Consider the following 23866-nt stretch of genomic DNA (forward strand, 5'->3'; position numbering starts at 1 on the left):
GGGAAAAAAGTTCTGACCCCGTGCCCCTGACTGGACAAACGAAAAAACGAGCGAATGAACGAGCGAACGAGCGAGCGAAAGAACAAAGTTGTTCTGCAAGCGCCAGCCGCTCACTCTGGCATCGCCCGCGACCGGCGTGCTTGGCCACGTACGGCGGTGCGGTGCGGTGCGGGAGTTGGCCGCGTGCGAGCGAGCTTGCGAGGCTCACCGGGGGGCGGGGTGTCGGCACGCAGGTGGCGCTCACCACGTTCGGCGTCTACGTGTCGGTGGACGTGCGCAACGTGCTGAGCGCCGAGAAGGCGTTCGTGTCGCTCTCGCTCTTCAACATCCTGCGCTTCCCCCTCAACCTGCTGCCCCTCGTCATCTCCAACCTCGTGCAGGTACGGCACGCACGCGCTGGGTTAGAGGCGTGTGTGTATGCGTGTGTGTGTGCGTGCGTGCGTGTGTGCGTGCGTGCGTGTGTGCGTAGGTACATACACACAAACGAGAGATGATGCATGCATCTGTACGTAGACACGTGGGCGCACACAATAACGGCGAGCAAGATAGGTGATGCGCACACGCGCCGACACAAGCACGCGAGGCGAAGATTGGCCTTCATGGGATGTTGGGGCGAGCGCTGTTAGCGAGTAGCACCTGTGAAGGCCGGCACGGCACACGAGGGGGGGGGGTGGGGTAGCCAGCACTACGCCCGGCCACCTTTGTCTCCCTAGCGGCGATGTTTACACACCGCACCAGTAACTCATTTGAGGCTGAGTCGACCTAGGGCAGGCCTATGACCGGTTTATATAATCGTCACCGGTGTCTGGCGTGAGCAGGAATCCAACTCCGGTCGCCGGGTTCGTAGCGCGGCGTGGCGCTAACCGTGGCACTACCACTCCCCGCAGACACGCGCAGTCGCACACAAATACACGTGAACTCCAGTTTTACTTGATTTGAAGCTTTCGTGACTGCAGGAATTCATACTCTTTGGTTGTTTCGGTAAAGTCACGTGGGTAGAAAAATCAATAATAGATCACGACGTTTCGATGGCAACAACAAGCAATCTTCACAACGGCACGCTCCTCAATTTATACGTAACGCGATCTAACCCAGAAACCTTCATTATGAATGATATTGGTCGCTACGTGTGAACCTGATGAACTCGCTGATGAACAAAATTGGGAGGCCAGGCCGCGTAGCGAGGCCAACCGCTGCAGCAGTCTGGAGGCTCCGCGTGGTGGCCCACCAAAGGCAGCTGAAGGCCCTGCACGGGGACCTTCAGAGAGTAGGGACGTGCACCCAGCCTGGCACGGGCCGACACGGGCCCTGTGACTCTGCTGGAATCCCCCCCCCACCCCGGGCGAGACCAGGCCAGCGTGTCCCTCAAGAGGCTGCAGGCCTTCCTGTCCCACGAGGAGCTGGATCCCAGCAACGTGGAGCGCAACAACGTGGAGCCCGGAGGTGAGAGATGCCGAGGGGCTCCAGGTGGGTGCTGAGACTCGGGGCTCCAGGAGACCGGGTCTCAGGGTCTTGAGACTCGGCTCCAGGAGACCGGGTCTCAGGGTCTTGAGACTCGGCTCCATGAGACCGGGTCTCAGGGTCTTGAGACTCGGCTCCAGGAGACCGGGTCTCAGGGCCTTGAGACTCGGCTCCAGGAGACCGGGTCTCAGGGTCTTGAGGCTCGGCTCCATGAGACCGGGTCTCAGGGTCTTGAGACTCGGCTCCAGGAGACCGGGTCTCAGGGTCTTGAGACTCGGCTCCAGGAGACCGGGTCTCAGGGCCTTGAGACTCGGCTCCAGGAGACCGGGTCTCAGGGTCTTGAGACTCGGCTCCAGGAGACCGGGTCTCAGCGTCTTGAGACTCGGCTCCAGGAGACCGGGTCTCAGGGTCTTGAGACTCGGCTCCAGGAGACCGGGTCTCAGGGCCTTGAGACTCGGCTCCAGGAGACCGGGTCTCAGGGTCTTGAGACTCGGCTCCAGGAGACCGGGTTTCAGCGTCTTGAGACTCGGCTCCAGGAGACCGGGTCTCAGGGTCTTGAGACTCGGCTCCAGGAGACCGGGTCTCAGCGTCTTGAGACTCGGCTCCAGGAGACCGGGTCTCAGAGTGCTGAGACTCGGCTCCAGGAGACCGGGTCTCAGGGTGCTGAGACTCTCTGAATGTGCATGTGTGCGTCTCTCCGTGCAGTGAGCATCAGCATCACGAATGGGACGTTCAAGTGGGATCGATGCGACGCCCCGGTCTTGCACAAGTAAGCAGCAGCATCAGACAGCGGCGCCTGCAACAGAAGCAGCAGCAGCCATTGTCACTCACGTCAACTACGGCGTTGAGTCTAAATCGAAACTATTGAAACTACTTTTATTTTACCAGGTGGTAAGGTCCGCCGAGCTGCATGGCTCTTGATCAGAAGCGACCTGACCACAAGTGACAGCCCAGCGAAGTGGCTGATCGCGATGTGGACGTTTATAGCAGAAGCCAAATACTGTGAACGCACGCCGACTCTAAATGTCGCGGGAAAAACGGGAGGAACCGGAGAAAAATCCACGCGGCCACGGGGAGAGAGACACACAAACTCCAAATATACAGCAGCAGCAGCAGGCATCAGGGTTGGGATCGAGCCCACGACCTCCTGTATACCAAGCGAGGTAGTTAACATCTCCTAGCCACCGTGGCCACGCCCGAGTCAAGCCGGGGTGCTGGGTGACGGCTGTCCGCTGTTCTAGCGACGGCCATCTCACTTGCACGCGGCTACTTCGTGCTCGGATGCGGACAGAGCAGCGGAAGCTTGTCGTTGACGCGGGGGTCGTGTCGCGACGCACGCACCGCTGTGTACACGAGTGTGTGTCTATGCTGTACATGCATGCTGCGTGTGTGCGCGCTGTGCGTGCTGTGTGCGTGTGCGCTGCGCGTGCTTGTGTCTATGCTGTACATGCATGCTGCGCGTGTGCGCGCTCTGTGTGCCGTGCGTGCGTCCCGCAGCATCGCACTGCGCGTGCCCGAGGGCTCCCTGGTGGCGGTGGTGGGAGACGTGGGCAGCGGGAAGTCGTCGCTCATCTCCGCCATCCTCGGGGAGATGGAGCTGGTGGAGGGACGCGTCTCCGTGCGGGTGAGCCGAGCGGCAGGTCGGGGGGGGGGGGTGGTGCGGGGGGGGGGGTGCGGGGTGGAGGGTGCGGGGGGGGGGGTGCGGGGGGGGACAACACAATGAAACACGTGTTTTGCGAGTTTGATTTGAGCTCCCCGTCTAAACCCGCGTGTGGCCCCCGCTTCTGTGGGGCGGCGAGCCCCAAATCGTCCCTCCCCCTTCGCGCCCAGATCACCGCGAATTTCTGTTCCCCCCACCGCCCCCACCGCCCCCCACCGCCCCCCACCGGCGTTTTGCGATCTGCGTGTTGGGGGTGGGTGGGTTGGGGGGGGCGCTGGCGTTGATTTGCACAAAAAACTAAATTTCGTATCGGTCGACCGTTTCCCGCCCGCGTTATCTCCCCCCCCCCCCCCCCCCGCGGCAGGGCTCCGTGGCCTACGTGCCGCAGCAGGCCTGGATCCAGAGCGGCACGATCCGCAGCAACGTGCTGTTTGGGCGCGACATGGAGGAGGGCCGCTACCGCCACGTGCTGGACGCGTGCGCCCTGCTGCCCGACCTGGAGGTGCTGGCGGGAGGGGACGAGACGGAGATCGGAGAAAAGGTTCCCTTCCTCCTCCTCCCCCTCCTCCTCCCCCTCCTCCTCCTCCCTCACCCCCTCCTCTGTGTGTGTGTGTATCTCTGTGTGTGTATCTGTGTGTGTGTCTGTGTGTGTATCTCCGCGTGTGTGTATCTCTGTGTGTGTGTATCTCTGTGTATGTCTCTGTGTGTGTGTATCTGTGTGTGTGTATCTGTGTGTGTGTATCTGTGTGTGTGTGTCTGTGTGTGTGTCTGTGTGTGTGTATCTATGTGTGTGTATTTGTGTGTGTGTATCTGTGTGTGTGTATCTGTGTGTGTGTATCTCTGTGTGTGTGTATCTCTGTGTGTGTATCTCCGCGTGTGTGTCTGTGTGTGTGTATCTGTGTGTGTCTCCGTGTGTGTCTCCGCGTGTATCTCCCGCAGGGGATCAACCTGTCGGGGGGGCAGCGCCAGCGCGTGTCGCTGGCGCGCGCCGCCTACGGAGCGCAATCCGCGTCCCTGCTGCTGCTCGACGACCCCCTCTCCGCGGTCGACGCGCACGTGGGCAGCAGCCTCTTCCGGCGCGTCATCGCCCACGGGGGGCTGCTGCACGGCAAGGTGGGGGGGGGGGCGGGGGGGGGGCAGGGGGGGGGTAGAGCGACGCTCGCAGCGACGGCGCCGGGCGGGGCGGAACGCGGCGAGTTGGCGCGTCCGGGGGCACCGGCGGCGCGTCCGGCGGTCGTCTCCTCGGTCGGCCGACCCACGGCAGAGAGACGCGCGGGCGCCGGGGTCGGGCTCGAACCCGCGACCTCCCGCGTACCCGGCGAGGCGGCTGACATCTGTCGCGTTGCCGCCCCCCCGCGCCGCAGACGCGCGTCCTGGTGACGCACGCGGTCGGCGTGCTGCCCTCCGTCGACCTCATCGTCGTCCTGTCCGGCGGCCGCGTCACCGAGTGCGGCTCCCACGCCGAGCTGCTGGCGCGCGACGGCGCCTTCGCCGAGTTCCTGCGCACGCACGGCCAAGGCGAGTCGCGGTCGCGTGCCCTGGCACGGAGTCGAACTCAGAACCTGGCCCTGGCACGGAGTCGAACCCAGAACCTGGCCCTGGCACGGAGTCGAACCCAGAACCTGGCCCTGGCACGGAGTCCGACCCGCAACCTGACCCTGGCCCTAGCGCTGAGTCTGGCCCTAGCACTGAGTCTGGCCCTAGCACTGAGTCTGGCCCTAGCGCTGAGTCTGACCGTAGCCCTGACACTGAACTTGAGCCTAACCCAGAACTCGGCGAATCAACCCCGACCTTGGCCCTAAGCCTAACTCTGAGCTGTTACTACGCTGTTCCTGGCTTGGAGCCTGACAGCCAAGCACTCAACACGACCACAACACCCAACACCCTCCTGCTCCCCGTGTCCCCGCACCACAGAGCCGACCGCCGCTCTGGACGACGACAACGCCGGCACCGCCGCCACCACCGCCGCTCCACCGGACGTGCGCAGGTACCGCCCGGAGCCATCGCCGCACCGGCCTGCCCAGCTCCCTGCTGCTGCTGCTGATGATGCTGCTGATGATGTTGACGATGACTCTGTTGCTGCTGATGACTCTGGTGTTGATAATGACACTGATGCTACTGCTGATGCTGCTGATGATGATGATGCTGCTGCTGCTGACGCTACTGATGACTCTGGTTTTGATGATGACACTGAAGATGACACTGATGATGCTGCTGCTGATGATGATGCTGCTGCTGATGACACTGATGATGATGACACTGAAGATTACACTGATGCTGCTGCTGCTGATGCTGCTGCTGATGACGCTGATGATGTTCACCTCGCATGTGCGTCTCAGTCTGAAGTCGCAGACCTCGTCGGGCGGCCGGTCGGACGCCGGCGTGGACAACGAGGTGGGCGAGGAGGTGAAGGAACGCCTGGTGCAAGACGAGAAGATGGAGACTGGCAGGGTAGGGACGACAACAACAACAACAACACCACAACAACACAACAACAACACAACAACAACAACAACACCACAACAACACAACAACACCACAACATTACAACAACACCACAACACCACAACAACACCACAACAACACCACAACAACAACGACACAGCAACAACACAACAACAACACAACAACACCACAACAACAACACAACAACAACACCACAACAACAACACAACAACAACACCACAACAACAACACAACAACAACACAACAACAACACCACAACACCACAACAACACCACAGCAACACAACAACACCACAACAACAACACAACAACAACACCACAACAGCACAACAACACCACAGCAACACAACAACACCACAACAACAACACAACAACAACACCACAACAGCACAACAACACCACAACAACACCACAACACCACAACATCACAACAAACAATACAATACAACACAACAAGACAACACAACAACACCACAACAACAACACAACAACACAACAACAACATCACAACACCACAACAAGAGCACAACAACACCACAACACCACAACAACACCACAGCAACACAACAACAACACAACAACACAACAACAACACAACACAACAACACCACAACACAACAACACCACAACAACACCACAGCAACACCACAGCAACACCACAACAACAACGACACAGACAAAGGTCCCCCATGCAGCCCGCATGAGGCTATTGGGTCAAGGGCTGTTAGCGAGTAGCGTGGTGCTGGCCACCCACCCCCTCGTGTGCCGTGCCGGCCTTCACAGGTGCTATTCGCTAACAGCACTTGCCCCAACAGTCTGTTAAGGCTACACGGAGGGGGGGGGGGAGATCTTTGCCTTTGAACGCACAGGGCTCGGTTGCGGAGTCCAACCCACAACCTAACCCCGAGGCTAGCCCGGACTCTAATCCACTTGCCCCGACAGTCTGTTAAGGCTACACGGGTGGGGGGGGTGTATTTTTGTCTTTGTGCGCGCGAGCGTAGGTGAGCCTGGCGGTGTACCAGCAGTACGGGCGCGCCGTGGGGGCCCCGCTGGCGCTGTGCGTGGCGCTGCTGTACGCGCTGCAGGGCGCCGCCACCGTGGGCCAGGGCGTGTGGCTGAGCGACTGGACGGGCGACGCCGTCGTGAACGGCACGCAGGGCGGCGGCACGGGGCACCGGCTCGCCGTCTACGCGGCCCTCGGATTTACGCAGGGCGAGCGCACGCACGCATGCAACGCACGCACACACGCACGCACGCACGCACACACGCACGCACGCACACACGCACGCACGCACACACGCACGCAACGCACGCACACACGCACGCACGCACACACGCACGCACGCACACACGCAACGCACGCACACACGCACGCACGCACACACGCACGCACGCACACACGCACGCAACGCACGCACGCACACGCACACACACACGCATGCACGCACGCACGCATGCACACACGCACGCACACACGCATGCACGCACGCACGCACGCAACGCACGCACACACGCATGCACGCACGCACGCACACACGCATGCACGCACGCACGCATGCACGCACGCACGCACACACGCATGCACGCACGCACGCATGCACGCACGCACGCATGCACACACGCACGCACACACGCATGCACGCACGCACGCACGCAACGCACGCACACACGCATGCACGCACGCACACACGCATGCACGCACGCACGCATGCACGCACGCACGCACACACGCATGCACGCACGCACGCATGCACGCACGCACGCACGCACACACGCATGCACGCATGCACGCACGCAACGCACGCAACGCACACACGCATGCACGCACACACGCACGCAACGCACGCAACGCACGCACAGACAAAGATCCCCCCCGTATAGCCTGTAACAGACTGATGGGGCAAGTGCTGTTGGCGGCCACCCGTGAAGGCCGGAACGGCACACGAGGGGGTGGGTTGCCAGCACCACGCCCGGCCGCCTTTGTCTCCCTAGTGGCGATGTTTAAGCACCGTGCCAGGTACTCATTTGAGGCTGAGTCGACCTAGGGGAGGCCCAGGATCGGTTCAGATAATCGTCACCGGTGTTGGCCGTGAGCGGAAATCGAACCCGGGTCGCCAGGTTCGTAGCGCAGCGTAGCGCTAACCGCTGCACCACCGCTCCCCCACACGCACACACAAAGACGATTGGAGTCAGAATCTGTATTTCGCCTGGAGGAGGAATCCGATAAGCTATAAAGCTCTTTGTTCACGGATGTCCAGTAGGGGCACGGGGGGCTTTGGACGTTACAACAACGAACACTCCATACGAGTGCAAAGCATCAGCGAGGGCTCCTTTCTCACGTAAAAAGTTTGTAGCAGCAAAATAATCTGAATGTTAGTTACTAGTTCAACACACCGCTGTGCAGTACTAGTAACTAATTAGCACGTTTTGTTCACGTGACAAACCTTACTAACTGGCTGTGTCGGGTGGTGGTGGGTTAACGACACTTTATATTGACGCGATCAACCCATAAAACATTTATTACGAATAATACTGGTCGCAAAATCCTACTACGAGTTAAACACAAGCTGCTTGGGTGCGCCGTGGCTGACCCCAACGTGACCCAGGTGTGTGACCCCACGTGCCCCCCGCGTGACCCCCACGTGACCCCGGTGTGTGACCCCACGTGACCCCGCGTGGTGCACCTTGAGGCCGTCACTCGAAGCGTGGGAGGCTCTTGGGCAGGAGGAGGTCACGGGACAGACCCAAGTGTCACCACCACCACCCCACGTGACACCCCGGGCATGACCCCGGCGTACCCACCCCACGTGACTCCGGCGTGACCCCCCCCCCCGCACGTGACCCCTCGTGACCCAGGCCTCATGGTGCTGCTCTACATCGTGCTGGGCAGGGGCGTGGGGATGCTGCGCGCCTCCAAGCGCCTCCACGCCGACGCCCTCATCCGCGTGCTCCGCTCGCCCGCACGGTTCTTCGAGGCCACGCCCACCGGTGAGCGCCCAGCGACGAGCCAAAGGCGAAGGTCCCCCCCCACCGTGTAGCCTCAACAGACCGTTGGGGCAAGTGCCGTTAGCGAGTGCTACCACCACCGCCACCACCACCACCGCCACCACCGCCACCACCACCACCACCACCGCCACCACTACCCACCATTCACCACTAAGTGACGGTGATGTCACCACGGCGCCTGTAACAGGCAAGGTACACGACCACCACCACCTCCACCACCACTGCTACCACCACCACCACTGCTAACGAACTCTCTGAGCGTGCTCTCCCCCCCCCCCCCCCCCCCCCTCTGTGCGGTGCAGGGCGATTGCTCAACCGCTTTGGCCGGGACGTGGACTCGCTGGACACGCTGGTGCCCGAGAACGTGGACGCGTGGCTGCGCTGCTTCTGCTACACCCTCGCCACGCTCATGATCATCAGCATCGCCACGCCGACCTTCCTGCTCGCTGCCACGCCGCTCGCCATCGCCTACTGGTTCATACAGGTGGGGCGCTCCGTCCCCTACTGGGCCATACAGCAGTGCGACACAACCGCAACGCGACACAACCGCAATGCGACACACAATGAAATGCGACACAACCGCAATGCGATACAACACAGCCACACCGCGATGCGATGCGACCCCCCCCCCCCCCCAGCGCTACTACGTGGCGACGTCGCGCCAGCTGAAGCGCCTGGAGAGCGTGAGCCGCTCCCCGGTGCTGTCGCACCTCGCCGACACGGTGCTGGGGCGCGCCGTCGTGCGAGCCCACGGCCAGCAGCGGCGCTTCGCCAGCGACAACGCGCGGCACGTCGACGCCAACCAGAGGCCCACCTTCGCCGGCATCATCTCCAACCGGTGCGCTCGCGGCGGCGGTGGCGGTGGTGGGGGCGGTGGTTGTGGTGGAAGTGTAGTGGTGGTGGTGGCATTGGTGGTGGCGGTGGCATTAGTGGTGGCGGTGGCGGTGGTTGTGGTGGAAGTGTAGTGGTGGTGGCGTTGGTGGTGGCAGTGGTGGTGGCGGTAGTTGTGGTGGAAATGTAGTGGTGGTGGTGGCATTGGTGGTGGCGGTGGCGGTGGTGGTGGTTGTGGTGGAAGTGTAGTGGTGGCATTGGTGGTGGTGGCGGTAGTTGTGGTGGAAGTGTAGTGGTGGTGGTGGCATTGGTGGTGGTGGTGGTGGCGATCGTGGTGGTGATGCAGGGTTGGCGAGGAGGGGACAGGTGTTGGCACGGTTGGCACGCTCGCTGCACTACAAACCCGGCGGCCCGAGTTCGATTCCCGTTCATGGCCACCAACAGCATCAGTTACCGATCCTGGGCCACCCCTAGGTCCACTCAGCCTCAAATGTGTACCTGGTGCAGTGTATAGTAAACTTTGCCACTGGGGAGACAAAGGCGGTCGGGCGTGGTGCTGGCCACCCCCATTCGTTTGTCCGCTGAGTGTGCAGTGAAGCATCTTAGTGAGCATGTCTGGGTAGGCGTAGTAGCACACCGACACCCACCACACACACACATCTACACACACACACACATCTACACACACACACATCTACACACACACCTCCACACACACACATCTCTACACACACATCTCCACATACAAATCTACACACATACACATCTACACACACACACATCTCCACACACACACACATCTACACACACACACACCTACACACACACATCTCCACACACACACACATCTCCACACAGACACACATCTCCACGCACACGCGCAGCCCCATACTCCTCGCATCCACTTACAAAGGCAGAGATCCCCCGTATAGCCTTGACGGACTGTCGGGGCAAGTGCTGTTCGGGTGCGGTGCCCCCCCCCTCCCCCCTCGCGTGCCGCGGTGCCGCCCTTCACGGGCGCCGCTGCTCCCGCTCGCCGACGGCCCTTGCCCCGGCGCTCCGTGGAGGCTGCGCGGGTGACCTTTGTCTGTGTGCGCCCCCAGCTGGCTGGCCGTGCGGCTGGAGATCCTGGCCAACCTCATCGTCTTCTTCGCCACCCTCTTCGCCGTCGTCAGCCGCCACTCGCTCAGCCCCGGCATCGTGGGCCTCTCCGTGTCCTACGCCCTGCAGGTAGCCCCCCCCCCCCCGCAGGTAGCCCCCCCCCCCCCCTGCAGGTAGCCCCCTGCCCCGCCCTGCATTATATTGCATTTGATTGCATTGCATGGCGGGGGTGGTAGTGGCGGCGGTGGCGGTGGTGACTTTGGTGGCTGTGGTGGTGATGGTGGCGGTGGTTGCGTTGGTGGCTGTAGTGGTCATGGTGGTGGTGACTGTGGTGGTGGTTACGGTGGTGGTGACGTTGGTGGTGGTGGCTGTGGTGGTGACGGTGGCGGCCGTGGCCGTGGCGTTGACGGCGGCAGTGCCGGCTCCGGTGGCGGTGCCGGCATCCGCGGCCACGGTGGCGTTGCGACGTTGCGGTGCGAGCCGTCCGCGTGCGTCTGCGTGCAGGTCACGCTCACCCTCAACTGGCTGGTGCGCATGACCTCCGAGCTGGAGACCAACATCGTGGCGGTGGAGCGCCTCAAGGAATATTCCGATCTTCCCACCGAGGTAGGGCGCCCCGGTGGCCAGGAGATGTCGACTACCTCTCCCGGTATGCGGGAGGTCGTGGGTTCGATCCAGACCCTGACGCCCGCTGCTGTACATTTGGGGTTTGCGTCTCTCTCTCTCTCCCCGTGGTGGTCGCGTGGATTTTTCTCGGGGTCCTCCAGTTTTCCCCTCCACGTTTAGAACCGACGTCGCCACGCGTCCACAGTGTTTGGCCACGATAAATTCCCACGCGACGATGACGATAAGCCGCTTCGTCTGGCTGTGATGCGTGATGGCCAGGCCGCTTCTGGTCCAATAAAAATTATATTTTAGTAGTAGAGTGCAGCGCATCAACATAACGATGCAGTGCATCGTATTGCATTGCAGTGCAGCAGATTGCATTCTATTGTAATGACTTGACATTGCAGAGTAAGACGAGCCCTGGCATCAGCACTCAGGCCCCGTGGGACGCAGGGGGTTGTGGGAACCGCGTGGTGCGGTCGCACTCATCACGGCCCAAATCAGTCGCCCGTCAACTTCACGAAGCACAAACGAAATGCCCAGTAACGTGATTTAAAAATCTTGAGTTGAAGCTTTCGTGACTGCAGGAATCCATCCTCTGTGGTCATTTCGGTAAAGTCACGGCAGTTTGTTCTTGCTGTGGTTGTCCCACCTGATGACGGTTGCTTGTGTTGCGATGGAAACGTCGCCATCTATTATTTTTCTACCTGCGTGACTTTACCGAAAGAACCAAAGAGGATGATTTTAAAACACAAGCAATCCATGTTCACATAACATAATTAAGAAGCAGTAAAAGCACGCGACTTAACCTTGACTACTGAGGGTTGGAGCCCGTGGTGACGACGACGATGACGACGAGGAGGACGATGCCCGCAGGCCCCGTGGAGATCGAGGCGACGCGGCCGCCAGCGACGTGGCCGCAGCGCGGGGACCTCGAGTTTGTGGGCTACAGCCTGCGCTACCGCCACGGCCTGCAACTCGCACTCGACCAGCTCACGTTCAGCGTGCGTGGCGGGAGAAGGTGAGCTGGGGGGGGCGGGGGGGGGGAAGCGTGGGGGGGGGCGTGGGGGGGGGGGGAGCGTGGGGGGGGGGGGGCGTGGGGAGGGAGCGTGGGGGGGGGGAGCGTGGGGGGGGGGAGCGTGGGGGGGGGAGGGAGCGTGGGGGGGGGGGAGCGTGGGGGGGGGGGGAGCGTGGGGGTGGGAAGCGTGGGGGGGAGCGTGGGGGGGGGGCGTGGGGTGGGAGCGTGGGGGTGGGAAGCGTGGGGGGGGAGCGTGGGGGGGGGGAGCGTGGGGGTGGGAAGCGTGGGGGGGAGCGTGGGGGGGGGGAGCGTGGGGGTGGGAAGCGTGGGGGGGGAGCGTGGGGGTGGGAAGCGTGGGGGGGGAGCGTGGGGGGGGAGCGTGGGGGGGGAGCGTGGGGGTGGGAGCGTGGGGGTGGGAGCGTGGGGGTGGGAAGCGTGGGGGGGGAGCATGAGGAGAGTGGGTGGGGAGCGTGGGGAGAGTGGGTGGGGATTGTGAGAGTGTGTGGGAGCTCTCCTCTCCCCTCGCTCTCTCTCTCCCCCCCAGGTGGGTATCGTAGGCCGCACGGGCGCCGGGAAGTCATCGCTCACCCTGGGACTCTTCCGCATCGTGGAGCCGGCCAGCGGCCTCATCCGCATCGACGGCCTGGACATCGCCCGGCTGGGCCTCGCCCAGCTGCGCTCCAGACTCACCATCATCCCCCAGGTGCGGCCCCCTCGCACGCCACGGCGGCAGCGGCTGGACAACGATGAGCCGGGTTCCTTCCACTGGTGTCCTCGTGTGTGTGTGTGGGGGTCGTGGGGCTCGTGGGGGCCACTGCTGCTGCCACTGCTGCTACCACTACTGCTGCCGGCGCTGCTACTGCTGCTGCTGCTACTGATGCTGCTGCTACTGCTGCTGCTACTGATGCTGCTGCTACTGATCCTGCTGCTGATGCTGCTGCTACTGATCCTGCCACTGCTGCCATTGATGCCGCTGCTGTGGCTGCACAGGAGCCAGTGCTGTTTGCGGGCTCGCTGCGCTGGAACCTGGACCCGTTTGCGCGTCACGATGACGCGGAGCTGTGGCAGGCGCTGCGCATGGCGCACCTCGAGGACTTCGTGCAGCAGCTGCCCGGCGGGCTGGACCACACGTGCTGCGAGGGGGGGGAGAACCTCAGGTGTGTGTACGTGTGTGTGTACGTGTGTGTGTACGTGTGTGTGTACGTGTGTGTGTACGTGTGTGTGTGTGCGTGTGTATGTGTGTACGTGTGTGTGTACGTGTGTGTGCGTGTGTGTGTACGTGTGTGTGCGTGTGTGTGTACCTGTGTGTGCGTGTGTGTGTACGTGTGTGTGCGTGTGTGTGTGTACGTGTGTACATGTGTGTGTACGTGCGTGTGTGTGTGTACGTGTGTGATCGTGTGTGCATGTGTGTACGTGTGTGTGTACGTGTGTGTGTACGTGTGTGTGTACATGTGTGTACGTGTGTGCATGTATGTGCGCGTGTGGGGAGCGGTAGTGTAGCGGTTAGCGCGCTGCGCTATAAACCCGGCGACTCGGGTTAGATTCCCGCTCACGGCCAACACCGGTGACGATTATCTGAACCAGTCTTGGGCCTCCCCTAGGTCGACTGAGCCTCAAGTACCTGGTGCGGTGTGTAAACATCATCACTGGGGAGACAAAGGCGGTCGGGCGTGGTGCTGGCCACCCACCCCCGCATGTGCCGTACCGGCCTTTATTGGTGCTCGCTAACAGCACTTGCCCCAACAGTATGTGACAGGCTATACGGGGATCGTTTGTGTGTGTGTGTATACTACGTGGCTGGGAGTCGGAGCCATTCCTTGTACACCTCGGGGTGCGACAGGGATGTCCTCTGGCTGTCACATTATTTAACATCTTTTTCGACCACGTAGTTCGTGAAGCCTTCAATAGCTGTAACGGAAGAATCTCCATCTGGTACAGATACAAATGGGAGGCTGATCGATGCCTGGGTCTGGTCAAAGGATGGCTCCCTATTGGCCAACAATGCTACGTATACTGATGATTTATTGCTGCTCACTCAGAGGAGGAGTTGGAGGCGCTGCTGCTGAGACTGGAGCGTGCCACTAAGAAGTGGGGCCTTACCATCAGCCCCACCAAAACTAAGCACCTGCCTGGGTATTTTGTCCCATCGGACACTCCACCCCACAACTCCCAATTGCTGATGGGGCAGTTGTGGAGAGAGTGGAGAGTTTCCCAAACCTACCCAGTGTGCTCATGACCGGCTCCGGTTTGACAGCAGAGGTCTCACTCCAAATCAGTTGAGCAGCATTATCTTTTCATCAGCTGCATGACGCTGTGTGGAAGCTACCTGGTCTGTCGCTCCACACGAAGCTTTGGGCCTTCTTGGCAACAATCATGCCCTTCCTTCTCTACGCTTGCAAAACGTGGACCCCCTTTTGGAACATCTTCGCCAGTTAAAAACATTTAGGCTGGCCTGCCTACGATCCATTTTGGGTTTAACCAGGCTGGATTGTGCGCGGAGCTCACTAAAATGCAGCAAGTCGGCACAGTAGGAGGTACAGCTGGTGGTGCATCTACCGGTCATCTCAATCAGCCAACCCGTAGCACCTGCTGAGTCTGTCCCGTGACCTCCTACCAGTTAGCCTGGCACAGTAGGGGGCACAGCAGGTGCATCTACCGGTCATCTCAGTCAGTCAACCCATGGCACCACCTGGGTCTCTCTCATGATCTGCTCCTGCACCTAGCCTGGCACAGAAGTCAACCAATGGCACCAGCTGGGTCTGTCCCGTGACCTCCCACCAGTTAGCCTTCGACACTTCACGTGGCCTCAATTTGCACTGAGCCTGGCTCTTCCTCCTCCCTGCTCCTTCTGCTGCCCCCATGCTGCCCCTGTACTCCCCTCCCTCCCCATGCTGCCCCCCCTCCCCCCCCCCGCCCCACCGCAGCGTGGGGCAGAGGCAGCTGGTGTGCCTGGCGCGGGCGCTGCTGCGCCGCACGCGCGTCATCGTGCTGGACGAGGCCACGGCCGCCGTCGACCTGAGCACCGACGCCCTCATCCAGGCGTCGATCCGCTCGCACTTCGCCCACTGCACGGTGCTCACCATCGCTCACCGCCTGCACACCGTCATCGACTACGACCGGTGAGCGTCGCGCACGGCGCGCCGGTGGGTAGGTTGGTGGGGGTGGTTGGGTGGGAAGGAGGGCGTTGTGGGTGGGTAGGGTTGGTGGGGGTGGGTGGTTGGGTGGGAGGGCGTTGTGGGTGGGTGGGGTTGGTGGGGGTGGGTGGTTGGGTGGGTGGGAGGGCGTTGTGGGTGGGTAGGGTTGGTGGGGGTGGGTGGTTGGGTGGGAGGGAGGGCGTTGTGGGTGGGTGGGGTTGGTGGGGGTGGGTGGTTGGGTGGGAGGGCGTTGTGGGTGGATAGGGTTGGGGTGAGTGGGTAAGGTGGGTGGGATGGATGGTTGGGTGGGTGGGGTAGATGGGGTGGGTGGGGTGGGTAGATGAGTGGGGTGGGGTGAGTGGGGTGAGTAGATGGGTGGGGTGGGTGGGGTGGGTGGAGTGGGTGGGTGGGGTGGGTAGGGTGGGTAGATGAGTGGGTGGGGTGGGTAGATGGGTGGGTGGGTGGGGTGGGTAGGGTGGGTAGATGAGTAGGTGGGGTGGGTGGGTGTTGTGGTGGCGGTCACGGTGGTGACGGTTCGCGCTGGTGGAATATTTAGTTATACTGGAGGAATCCGATGAGCTATAAAGCTCTTTATTGCACATGTTGTCCAGCGGGGCACGGCGTTGGAACGTTACCAACAGCACACAGCATGAAAAGCACGACAGTGGTGCAGGAACAGACAAACGAATTGTCCAAACACCATCAAACGAAACCGTCCCCACGCTGCCAGGCAAAGCCCACTGAGGTACGAGCAGCCCACTGAGGTTAGCGCGCGGGCCCCGGGGAATTGTTGTTGTTGACACTGCCCACGCCCGTCACGTTGTCCCTCCAGAGAGAGAGAGAGAGAGGAGAGAGCATGGTGGCGCGTGTAGTGGTGTAGTGTAGTGGTGTAGTGTAGTGGTGTAGTGCGGTGGTTTAGTGGCTTGGTGTAGCGTTGTAGTGGTGTAGTGCAGTAGTGGCGTAGTGTAGTGGTGTAGTGTAGTAGTGGTGTAGTGTAGCAGTGGTGTAGTGTAGTAGTGTAGTGGTGGTGTAGTGGTAGTGTAGTGTAGTAGTGGTGTAGTGTAGCAGTGGTGTAGTGTAGTAGTGTAGTGGTGGTGTAGTGGTAGTGTAGTGTAGTAGTGGTGTAGTGTAGCAGTGGTGTAGTGTAGTAGTGTAGTGGTGGTGTAGTGGTAGTGTAGTGTAGTAGTGGTGTAGTGTAGCAGTGGTGTAGTGTAGTAGTGTAGTGGTGGTGTAGTGGTAGTGTAGTGTAGTAGTGGTGTAGTGTAGTGTAGTAGTGGTGTAGTGTAGTAGTGTAGTAGTGGTGTAGTGTAGTAGTGGTGTAGTGTAGTAGTGGTGTAGTGTAGCAGTGGCATAGTGCAGGGGTGTAGTGGCGTAGCCAACCGCACGCAAATCGGAGGTGCAGGGGAAGGACAACAAACTAAACACAAAAAGCAGTTCTAAAGAAATGAGATTGTCAATCTAGATTATGATTTAGTGGCTTCCTAATATCCAGACGGCCATGGAAGCGCATCTGAAAGCGCGCGATGCAGTGACCATTCTCTTTGATCGATGGCCAGCCAAAAGCCACAAATACAGAAGTACACAAATGCACAAATACGCGAGTCCACGTATAAACAGGTACACACCCACAAGCACACAAGTACACCAGCCCGAATGCATTGACGCCACAAGCCGGGCAAGTCCAGTTGACTGAGCGAGCCTCCGCCACCGTTGCTCGCAGGCTGCTGGTGCTGGACGCTGGGCGCATCGTGGAGTACGACTCCCCCCAGGTACTGCTGGAGCGCCGCGGCGTCTTCTACAGCCTGGCCAAGGAGGCAGGGGTGCTGTGAGCCCTCGGGAGCCGTGCCGCCAATGGGAGGTGCACGTGGCAGACGGGGCGAGGAGGAGGCGGTGGTGGCGGAGTAGGTGGAGGTGGCGGTGCAGAGACGTCACTTCTGGAATGCTGAGGCTGAGGAGCCTCACGGCTGCAGAGCTACGTCAAGGGGCTGCCTTGGAAGATGACGCCATGGACCCCACTTCAGTGGAAGCCTCAACCCTCAGTGGGCCTCCCCGCCCGCCACGGGGCGGCCTCCTTGTCCGCCACGGGTCGCGTGCCGTCGTGGGCGGTTGGCAGGCGAAGCGTTGTGAGTCTCAGCTGGGCTCTGACAGGCTAGGGGGGCGACGCTTGCGTCGTACGCTGGCGCTGCTCTCGTGCGATCGCATCGTCATGGGACGGAGACGACCCAGCGCGAACCTCGTTAGAGAACCGGCCCGCGGGAGCGGATATCACAGGCCTCCATCTGAGTTTCCTTTCGTCATGTGACCTCTGGTGTGGTACAGTAGGGGGGCAGCACTTTCCCAATATTTGTTTATTCTCAAAAGTGGAATTTAACCAATGTGCAAAACCAAATTTAATATAGTTTTATTTGCGTGCAGTCATTTGTGACTGGGCTGAGACAATCAACTCTAAGCACTTGAGAACCTATGTGACTGTATGTCTCTATGTGACTATGGGTCTCTGTGTGAGTCTATAGGCTTCTACGTGAATTTGTGAGTTTCTATGTGAAACCCACATATTCTACGGGTCTCTATTTGAGTCTACGGGTCTATATGAGTCTACGGGTCTCTATGTGAGTCTACGGGTCTCTATGTTAATCTGTGGGTCTCTATGTTAGTCTACAGGTCTCTATGTGAGTCTGGCTCTCAGCATTGCCGGCTCCGCGTCCCCATTAACGGTTTGAATCTCCAGTCCCAGGGCTCGAACTCAGGTTTTCCTGCAGTGCAGCCCCACTGGCCCTGACACCGCCATTATGTGCCTCCTGAGGGGGCTATGCATCGCGGTGAAGATGTTTTGCCTACCATGGCCGTTTAGACATATTGTCGTGTTCGTTTGACGTTTCAATCTGCCTTCGAGGCCTACTTAAGGCTTTTTATTTTTTTACAATGGGGAACTTAAAGTAGTCAATGTCTGATTACTGGTTACTTGAGTTTTTTAAAGTAACCTAATTTTATCCCATAACAGGGTTCTTGTTGTTGTTATTTTGAGTTGTTATATCCACCGGTTACATGCCACTGCTAGGCCAAGGCCTCGCCCATTTCTCCCTTTCCCCAGCTGCTCCTGCCCCGTCATTACCTCCGAACCCTGCTAAGTCATCTCTCTGCCGCAATCTCTTCCGCCGCCTCCTTAACACTCCTCTTCCTTTCTCTCGGACTCCACTCCGTAGTTCAATTTGATTGTTTAAAGTATAGCGGACACACTCCTCACCAACACGTCGAGACAGGTCAGGGTTCCATTTTGTTAATTGCACTTCTGTAACACACATAGCTCCCTCCTTCATCCACAGCACTATCCTTCACTCATGGCTCTCTCTATAACACACACAGCTCCCTCCATCCATAGCTCTCTCCTTCTCCGATGGCTCTCAACCTTAACACACACAGCTCCCTCCTTCCATTCATCCACAGCTCTCTCCTTCACCCACAGCTTTTTTTATAACACACACAACTCCCTCCATCCACAGCTCTCCCCTTCACTGACGGCGCTCAACCATAACATGCATAGCTCTCTCCTTTCATTCATCCACAGCTTTATCCTTCACCCACAGCTCTCTCTATAACACACAGCGCCCTCCATCCACAGTTCTCTCCTTCATCCACAGCTCTATACCTTAACACATACAGCTCCCTCCTTCACCCACAGCTCTCTCTATAACACACACAGTGCCCTCCATCCACAGCTCTCTCCTTCATCCACAGCTTTCCCCTTCACCGACGGCTCTCTCCATAACACACGGAGCTCCCTCCTTCATTCACAGCTCTCTCCTCCTCTCGTCCCACTGCCGACGTGCTCTCTTATCCCCACGGTCCCCTCTCCCATTTCCTCCCTCTCCCCTCATCCGTCTCACCTCATTCCCAGCCGCAAATTACACATCGTCACATCTCGGACCATGTCTCCTCATCTCCAGCCACCAATCACAGATCGTTACTTTGTGCGGTTAATCCCGGTCAACTCGGTACAGGGATTGCCGTCGGCGTGTCGGGGACTGCTGATGTTGTATGGACCGTTATGGAGGACCGTTACAAATGTATAGTAATCGACTTAACTTGACTCTTATTTGTCCGGATCGTTTCAATTTGACAAGACGTTCATTGATGTGATCTTGGAAATACCAGCACTTCACTGTGACCGTCAAAACTGTTTACATTTTTATTTATTTGTAACAGATAAGGTCCCACTGAGCTATGTCGCTAGTTTTCAGAAGCGACCTGGCCATCACAAATGATAGGTCAACGTTTGTTGTGAAAGGGAGCTCACAAGGGCAAGTCGTCCTGACAAAGGGAAATGTATCGTTCCAACAGTGACATTGTTCTAGATTCAAAACTCATTTCCTTCGAACTGCTTTTTGTGTTTAGTTTGTTGTCCTTCCCCGCACCGCCGATTAATAGCACGGTTGGCTACGAACACGGTGTGAAAGAAGTTCAACATATATACAAACTACTTTACACCGCACTACTATACACTTACACCATACACTTACACTATACACCACACGATACACACTACTATACACTCCAATTAGCACGCTTGGCTACATACGGTGCAAAAGAAGTTCAACATACACACTGACTACACATACGTACACACTGTGCTGTCTGCCGGCCGAGTCGCCCTCCATGACATCGAAGCGCAGCGCCCCCCCCCCCGCCTCCAAAACGCGGGGCCCGGGGCAGTCGCCCCGATTAGCCATACCCTCGGGACGGCTCTGCGTGTGGAGCACGAGCACGGCTGTTGATGTCCCTCTTCTCTCCACCCCCCTTTGTCTCTCCCCTTATAGACCCCCTCTACTCTTTCCCAGCAATGGGATGTATCCCCCCCCCATCCCCTTTTTATCACGTCTTCCTTGCCCGCAACCGCATCTCTCATTTCTCTCTCCGGGCGTTTGTGACTTTCTGACCCCCGTGGCCCCCTGCTGGAGACCCGTGAAAAAGAGCTTCATAGCTCATCGGATTTCCCCAGGATGAATACAGATTCTGATTGTGCTCACGTGAGCGTTTGACAACAATGCATGCAATGGCAATATTTGTAAAATCGAATAGAAGCAAAACACTTATCGGCGTCTCGGTGCAAGATTAGACACTACGAATAAACATTAGTCCCATCAACCCTGGTGGCTTTGCAAACCCATATTATTAATCTGCATTTGTTTGGGGGCAGGATGGTGGCGAGATGTTAACTACCTCGCCTGGAATACAGGAGCTCGTGGGTTTAATCCCAACCCTGACGCCTGCTGTATATTTGGAGTTTGCGTGTCTCTCTCTCTCCCCGTGGTCGCGTGGAATTTCCTTGGGTCATCTGGTTTCTTCCTCCACAATTAAGATCAACGCGCGTTCAGGGAATTTGGCTGCTATACATTCCCACGTGATGATCATCCACTTCGTTGAGCTATCATTTGTGATAGCTCAGAGGGCCTTACCAAGTAAAATAAACAATAAAATTGTTAAACTTTAAGCTTGAAAAAACTCTGGACCCGCTTTTGAATCTCAGCAGATCCCGGCTTCATTAAATACTCGTTGCTGAACCTGCCAGATATTGTTGGTAAGAGCACTCCACGCAAACAGTGGGATCCTGTTTTCGTGGAGTGCAAACATTAAGTGTGTGTGCGCCTCGTGGCAGGAGTCTCGGTGCCTGTGTATGTGTGGTGCCGGTCATCCACCCCCTTGTGTGGCCGTGCCGACATTAATAGGTGCTGCTCCTAGCCAACAGCGCTTGCCCCAACAGGCTGTTAAAGGCTACACGGTGCATCGTTTTGTATTTGTATTGTGCGTCGTGCGTGAAGATGAGAGAGGGCGCTGTTACGCACTACAATGCTCCATGATGAGTGGCTCCCCACCTTTTGTGTCTGGGTTCGGATGAATTCAGTCAAATGGAAATATATTCTTAGACGATGATGATCATGTGGACGACGACGACGATGATGTTGGGTTTTGTTGTGTGAAGTCGTTGGTGAACCGGCTTGAGCATTAATTAAAGTAAAATAAAATATAAATCACGACGTTTCGGAGGCAACACAAGCTTCCGTCTTCAGGTGGAACCGTTACAGCACGCTTGCTGTATACAGCTGTGACGGTTCCACCTGAAGACGTGACGGTTCCACCTGAAGACGGAAGCTTGTGTTGCCTCCGAAACGTCGTGATTTTTATTTTACTTTTATTAAATTTAATTTTTTACCTACGTGACTTTACCGAAAAAAACCTAAGAATATGAATCCTTTCAATCACGAAAGCTTCAAATCTAGAACTTCTTTAAATTGTTCGTGTCGGTTTTCAAAGCTTTGTATGGACTGCCCCCCCTCTTACCTCTCCGCCAAATTCCCGAGCCCTACCTCGTCACTGCCCCTTACTACCCCATTGTACCCCCTGAAGCCTGCCTGACCCCCTGACCTTCCGGGCAGCCCAACTGCCCGGCCACCACACCACTGCCCCCGCTCACCTCAAACTCCCCTCATGTACGCTCAGCCGGGCAACCCATCGTCCCTACCATCACTTCATACCGTGCCCATCCACCTCTCACGCCCCAGCCCCTTTTGTCAGCCTCATCCACGACCACGCTTCACCCGTTCCTCCTTCCCCTGCTGCTGCCCACATCTCATTCCTTTGCCAAACCCGATCACTGACGGCCATGCTACCGCCCTACCCATCCTTCCCTTGTTTTGCCATTTTGTACCGTAATCGGTAAGCATTGTCAAAGGCGCCTTTATCAATTCTAAATAGAATAGAATCGATCTCAGCAGCACTGCTACACTGTGTCCGACACGACCATTATGAACCTTTGGAGAGACAGAGAGAGAGAGGCCCGTGACCATCGGTCTCCAGATCTCAACAGCGGTGGGCCCCGTGTCTCTGACGCATCCATTATGGACCTCAGCGAGACGCCCCGACCTCGGGGATTGGACCGGAGATGCTTCGCATTCCAAATTGACATCTAAAATCGCAGACAGGTCGCATGATCCCACCTTGCCCTGGGGGTGGATAAACCAATGACTGTATGAAGTAGCGCTTTGTGTTAAGTGGTTGTCCATTGACGAGGCTTAATCCTCGGCATAGGAATGTGGAATTTACACCGTTGAGTTTATAATTTAATCTGATTATTTTTTTTGTGAAAGCGATTCGTAAGGAATTAAACGTGATTTGTTGAAAATCTAAAGTGCATCCTTGTTTGAATTCATGCTTCACCACACAGCATCTTTGTGAATGTTTTAAACACCAGCCATGATCTGTCCAGTGCCGGATGAAGGCCTCCCCACGCAGTGTCGGCCATGTGGATGTATTTTGACCATGCGGGCTGCATGACCCAGAGGGCCGTCCATAAATGGCGTCACGCACCTAGGGGGGGGGGGGTCAGACATTTGTGACGATGTGTGACATGGGGGGGGACGTTTGAGAAATGTGACGTCACATCAAAATGCGCAACTTTAAATAAATATAGACAACACGTTCTGCTTAATTAAATAGACTTTTTAATAAATGGTTTCTCCTACAACATCAGAGTGCAGCGGCACATTAAATACGCACTACAACGACAATAGTTTAAAGCGATTTGAAGCATGTTTTATTTTTTTTTGGGGGGGGGGGAAGAGCTTCGTGACGTCATATTTGAGGGGGGGGTCTGACTTTTTGTGACGCCGTGTGACGAAGGGGGGTCGGTCAAACATTGTCCAAAATCGCGTGACGTCATTTATGGACGGCCCCAGCCGACGTCACGCACTGTGTGAGCTCTCCACACAGGAGCGCACACACTGTGTGACGTCACGGACTGTGTGAGCTCACACAGGAGCTCACACACTGTGTGACGTCTCGCGCTGTGTGAGCTCCTCACACAGGAGCTCACACACTGTGTGACGTCACGGACTGTGTGAGCTCCTCACACACTGTGTGACGTCACGCACAGTCCAGCTTGCAGGTTAAACCCCAGCGGGGGTCGTAGGCAGGCCGCCTGAACGTTGCAAACCGGCGCAGATGTTCGTAAGTCGATGACTGCCCGCATATGCGAAGGGGAGGGGGAAGGGCGGAAGGGGGAGGGGGGAAAGGGAGAGGAGGGGAACGGGGAGGAGCGATGAGGGGAAGGGGCGAGGAGGGGGAGGGGCGAGGAGGGGGTGGGGCGAGGAAGGGGGAGGGGGGAGGAGAGGAGGGGGAGGAGCGAGGAGGGGCGAGGAGGGGGAGGAGAGGAGGGGGAGGGGCGAGGAGGGGTGGGGCGAGGAGGGGGAGGGGCGAGGAAGGGGGAGGGGGGAGGAGAGGAGGGGGAGGAGAGGAGGGGGAGGGGCGAGGAGGGGTGGGGCGAGGAGGGGGAGGGGCGAGGAAGGGGGAGGGGGGAGGAGAGGAGGGGGAGGAGAGGAGGGGGAGGGGCGAGGAAGGGGAGGGGTGGGGCGAGGAGGGGGAAGGGCGAGGAGGGGGAGGGGCGAGGAGGGGCGAAGGGGGGAAGGGCGAGGAGGGGGTGGGGCTAGGAGGGGGAGGGGCGAGAAGTGGGAGGGGGACGAGCTAGAACGGGGCTGGGCGAGGAGGGGGAGGGGCGAGGAGGGGCGAAGGGGGGAGGGGGGAGGAGCGAGGA

General features: G+C 58.5%; 1 protein-coding gene across 1 annotated transcript in view; it reads left to right on the forward strand.

Annotated features, from left to right (window-relative positions):
* The window catches only part of LOC144950533 (multidrug resistance-associated protein 1-like), a 58412-nt gene extending 35947 nt beyond the window's left edge, over positions 1-22465 (forward strand). The window contains 22 exon segments of the mRNA XM_078880672.1: positions 234-380; positions 1353-1467; positions 2167-2230; positions 2959-3085; positions 3486-3662; positions 4061-4234; positions 4486-4639; positions 5036-5108; positions 5191-5572; positions 6588-6798; positions 8443-8574; positions 8895-9076; positions 9231-9430; positions 10527-10653; positions 11029-11130; positions 11568-11579; positions 12018-12138; positions 12141-12151; positions 12693-12851; positions 13139-13305; positions 15073-15267; positions 17003-22465. Of these exon segments, the coding sequence (XP_078736798.1) occupies positions 234-380; positions 1353-1467; positions 2167-2230; positions 2959-3085; positions 3486-3662; positions 4061-4234; positions 4486-4639; positions 5036-5108; positions 5191-5572; positions 6588-6798; positions 8443-8574; positions 8895-9076; positions 9231-9430; positions 10527-10653; positions 11029-11130; positions 11568-11579; positions 12018-12138; positions 12141-12151; positions 12693-12851; positions 13139-13305; positions 15073-15267; positions 17003-17111 (3141 nt within the window). The 3' untranslated portion in view covers positions 17112-22465.
* The last annotated feature ends 1401 nt before the right edge of the window (positions 22466-23866 follow it).

Source organism: Lampetra fluviatilis, chromosome 58 (assembly GCF_964198595.1).
Source record: "Lampetra fluviatilis chromosome 58, kcLamFluv1.1, whole genome shotgun sequence".
NCBI classification, from domain to species: Eukaryota; Metazoa; Chordata; class Hyperoartia; order Petromyzontiformes; family Petromyzontidae; genus Lampetra; species Lampetra fluviatilis.